Below are 3,174 nucleotides of genomic sequence, written 5' to 3' on the forward strand. Positions count from 1 at the left end.
CCTTTCTTAATTGATTGGTTGCTGTGATGTAATGTTGATACTATATTTAGAGAGCCACTGGTTTTAAAGAAAATAGATGCTTCATTTGACGTGGGTGTAGTGTTAAGCCTAACTGCTACTGTTTCGATGTACCTACAATTGAGTTTCTATGTTTAACATAATTGGTTGGTTAGAATGTTCTAATACACTTATAATTGCTTCAATTTGGTTAAGGCAGTGAGGGTGTATACCTATGTATTTTTGAAGTATATCCATGGAGTATGTCTAATATACATAATATATATATAATCTATTAAGCTGTTTTGAGTTTATATTTTCACATGTTTAACCCTATATATTGATTACGTACTAATCCTTTTCTTTGTTTTTATGCATGACCATCGCACACGAGTCCGAGGGACTCGTTCTTCTCCTGCCTTCGCTGTTGGGCTAAAAGCCCAACGCAATCTTCTCGAGTCAACCTCCCATCAGTTCTGTCCGCAGTAAAAAAATAGAAAACAAAGTTATGGGCCAAGGTCCATATAACGACGCAGTAGCCCACAGCAATATAAAGAAATTATCGGGCAAAAAGTCCAATAGCAGCAGATCAGCGGCCCAAATGGGCTGAGCCCATTTAATTTATCTATTCTTCTATTTTTATTTATGCATTTAATTTGTATAGCATGACTAACATTTTTAAAAAAAAATTTAGACGAACCTTAGTGGAATTAGTAGGTTTAGTTTTAGTAATGGGTAGTTAAACCAATAATTAATTCCATAAGTTTTCATTCTCTTCTTTTCATGTTAAAATGCCTAATATTTATTTTATTTGGAATAATTGATTTGCAAAATGGCATGACTATATATTTTAAGTAAAAGGAATCATATTTTATCCTTACCATCATATATATATTTCAAAACATCATTAATATGCAAGTATAAACTCAAGTGTATTTTATAAATAACTTTTCAAGTTTGAATCAATCATATATTTTTTAGCTAAGCACAGTTAGTAAAAATAATAAAAAGGATAAAGAAGAACCGCATTTTCGTCTACTCATATGCAAACTATCTTTTGCAAGTTTTATTTTAAAATAGCATTAGTATTTAAAATTATATCAACATTTACAAGTTTTATTTTAAATGGCATTTGAAATTCCTTTTTCATGCAAATTATCACATTTTCTATAAATTTCATCCTAAATAGCATTTTATTTAAAGCCTTAGCCATATTTATAAATATTATTTTACAATAGCATTATTATATTTCTTTCTTCAAAATCTTAGTAATATTATAAGCCATTCTCTTAAAATTTAAGTACCTTATTTAACCTTAATTAATTAACCTAAGTTTGGTCGGATAACCGTAAGTTAACGGATTCTAGAGGATGCCTAATCCCTTCCCTTTAGGATAATTAGAACCCTTACCTAGAATTAAGATTAAGCAGACCATTAACGGAGGTTTAGCTAGGCTTTACCTTAGTTAATAATTAGGTGCCCTAATTCACCTTAAAATCAATTAGGTGGCGACTCCTTAAAATCAATCAATAGGAATCACCAATATGTTGTACCTTAATTTAACCCAGTTAAAATAGGGTATAACAACGTCCACTTCTCCACCTCATCCTTGCTTTCTATTAACTTCGCATACGCCACCTTCTTTGCTTCCACCTTTCTTTGCACTTATCCATTCCACCACCAATCCCCTCGATGCCCACCACGACTACCTGTCAAGACCCCCAGCACTTCCCTAGCTACTGCCCTAATGCAACTAGCCGTTCTATCCCACATACTGGTCGCATCCCTACTACTATCCCAGGCCCTCACAGCCTTCAATTTCTCTCCCATCTCTAGGGCACTAGTCATGGTAAAACTCCCCCATCTGATCCTAGGCCGATCACCCACGACCCTCTTCTTTCTCGTCATCTTGATCCCTAAATCCATCACCAAGAGCTTATGTCGGGTTGTGAGGTTGTCGCTCGGGATAACCTTATAGTCTTTGCCTGAGACCTTTATCATCCTTCCTAAGGAGTAAAAAGTCTATCTGAGTCTTAGCTAACGAACTACGGAAGGTTACCAAGTGCTCCTCCTTCTTTGGAAAACTCGAATTGGCTATCACCAACCCAAAAGCTCTTGCGAAATCCAAAAGTGCAACTCCTCCTCCATTCCTGTCCCCGAAGCCAAAATCTCCATGCACATCATCATAACCCCCCGAAATAGGCCGGATATGCCCATTGAAATCACCTCCCACGAATAGCTTCTCAGTAGGCGGTATGCCTCCCACTAACTCATCCAAATCCTCCCAAAAGCAGTGTAATTTTAATCATGTATAAACAGTGTAATTTTCTGCCGAACCCTCTTCGCCTTCCTCCCTCCGCATTCTTGATTTGCACTGAGCTTGCACTGCTGCAAGGAGGCATCGGACAATAAGGCTCATCAACAATTAGAGGATTCCGAACATTGTTCACGAAAATATCCTCAAAATTTATAGTTATACGATTAGGCCCAAAGCTTAATTCTCGCTCCATTTTGAGTAGCGATGAGAGTGAAATTTTTGATGTGTATGTCTCTGACAACATCATATTAGTGTCTTCCCTAAGCTTCGGATGCTTATTCCACTGCCAGGGCTACAAGTGACCCCTGAAATGTTGACGTTTTGGCTGCCAGTGACCATAGACATACAATCATATCTGGTGCCAATGTTGGAATCCAAAACTTAGATGTTGGTGGAGACACCAATATGAATGTCATCGGTGTTGAAGCTGTCGCCTGGTGCCGTTATGTTAAGATGACTAAATCTCACATTATTGCAATTGAAGAGGTTGAAATGGTACTTCTTGTTATTGATGCATTGCATGTTGTGCACTACAGCATTCTGACTAAAATCGAATTTCAATGTAGAAGGAAGGGTTGCACATTGAGGATTGTTCCAAGCGGAAGGCCCTTGTCCATCTAAAGTTCCGCCTTCTTCAATCTCTAAGTCATTCACATGTTGAAAAGAAATCCAAGTTGTATTGCAGAACAGAGAAGGATCTGTTGGATTTTAATAATCATTGGATTTGGAAGGTCAAGGATCCTTTGCATGGTCCAATGAAGTTTGCAGCATATACCCAGTACACCTCTGAAGGTATCAAGAGTGTGGTTGGCATGCATCCGTCCAAGCACTTAAAAATGCCTTAATATATTATCCGTCAC

The 3,174-nt window shown here is 37.3% G+C and overlaps 1 protein-coding gene across 1 annotated transcript; it reads right to left on the reverse strand.

Annotated features, from left to right (window-relative positions):
* Positions 1-1,969: 1,969 nt before the first annotated feature.
* On the reverse strand, positions 1,970-2,507 carry LOC132031762 (uncharacterized). Its single transcript, XM_059421675.1, has 2 exons — positions 2,373-2,507; positions 1,970-2,278 (listed from the first exon to the last, which is right to left on the reverse strand). Exons 1-2 carry the CDS (start codon positions 2,505-2,507, stop codon positions 1,970-1,972), a joined length of 444 nt encoding a protein of 147 aa, XP_059277658.1.
* Between the last annotated feature and the right edge of the window lie 667 nt (positions 2,508-3,174).

This window comes from Lycium ferocissimum, chromosome 9, assembly GCF_029784015.1.
Source record: "Lycium ferocissimum isolate CSIRO_LF1 chromosome 9, AGI_CSIRO_Lferr_CH_V1, whole genome shotgun sequence".
In the NCBI taxonomy this organism is placed as follows: domain Eukaryota; kingdom Viridiplantae; phylum Streptophyta; class Magnoliopsida; order Solanales; family Solanaceae; genus Lycium; species Lycium ferocissimum.

Excerpts from the sequence above, each read along its gene's own strand:
- LOC132031762 (XM_059421675.1), bottom strand. The coding sequence starts at position 2,507 with ATGGAGCGAGAATTAAGCTTTGGGCCTAATCGTATAACTATAAATTTT. Across the intron at positions 2,279-2,372 it reads CTTGCAGCAGTGCAAGCTCA|GATTTGGATGAGTTAGTGGG; the intron begins GTGCAAATCAAG and ends TGCTTTTGGGAG.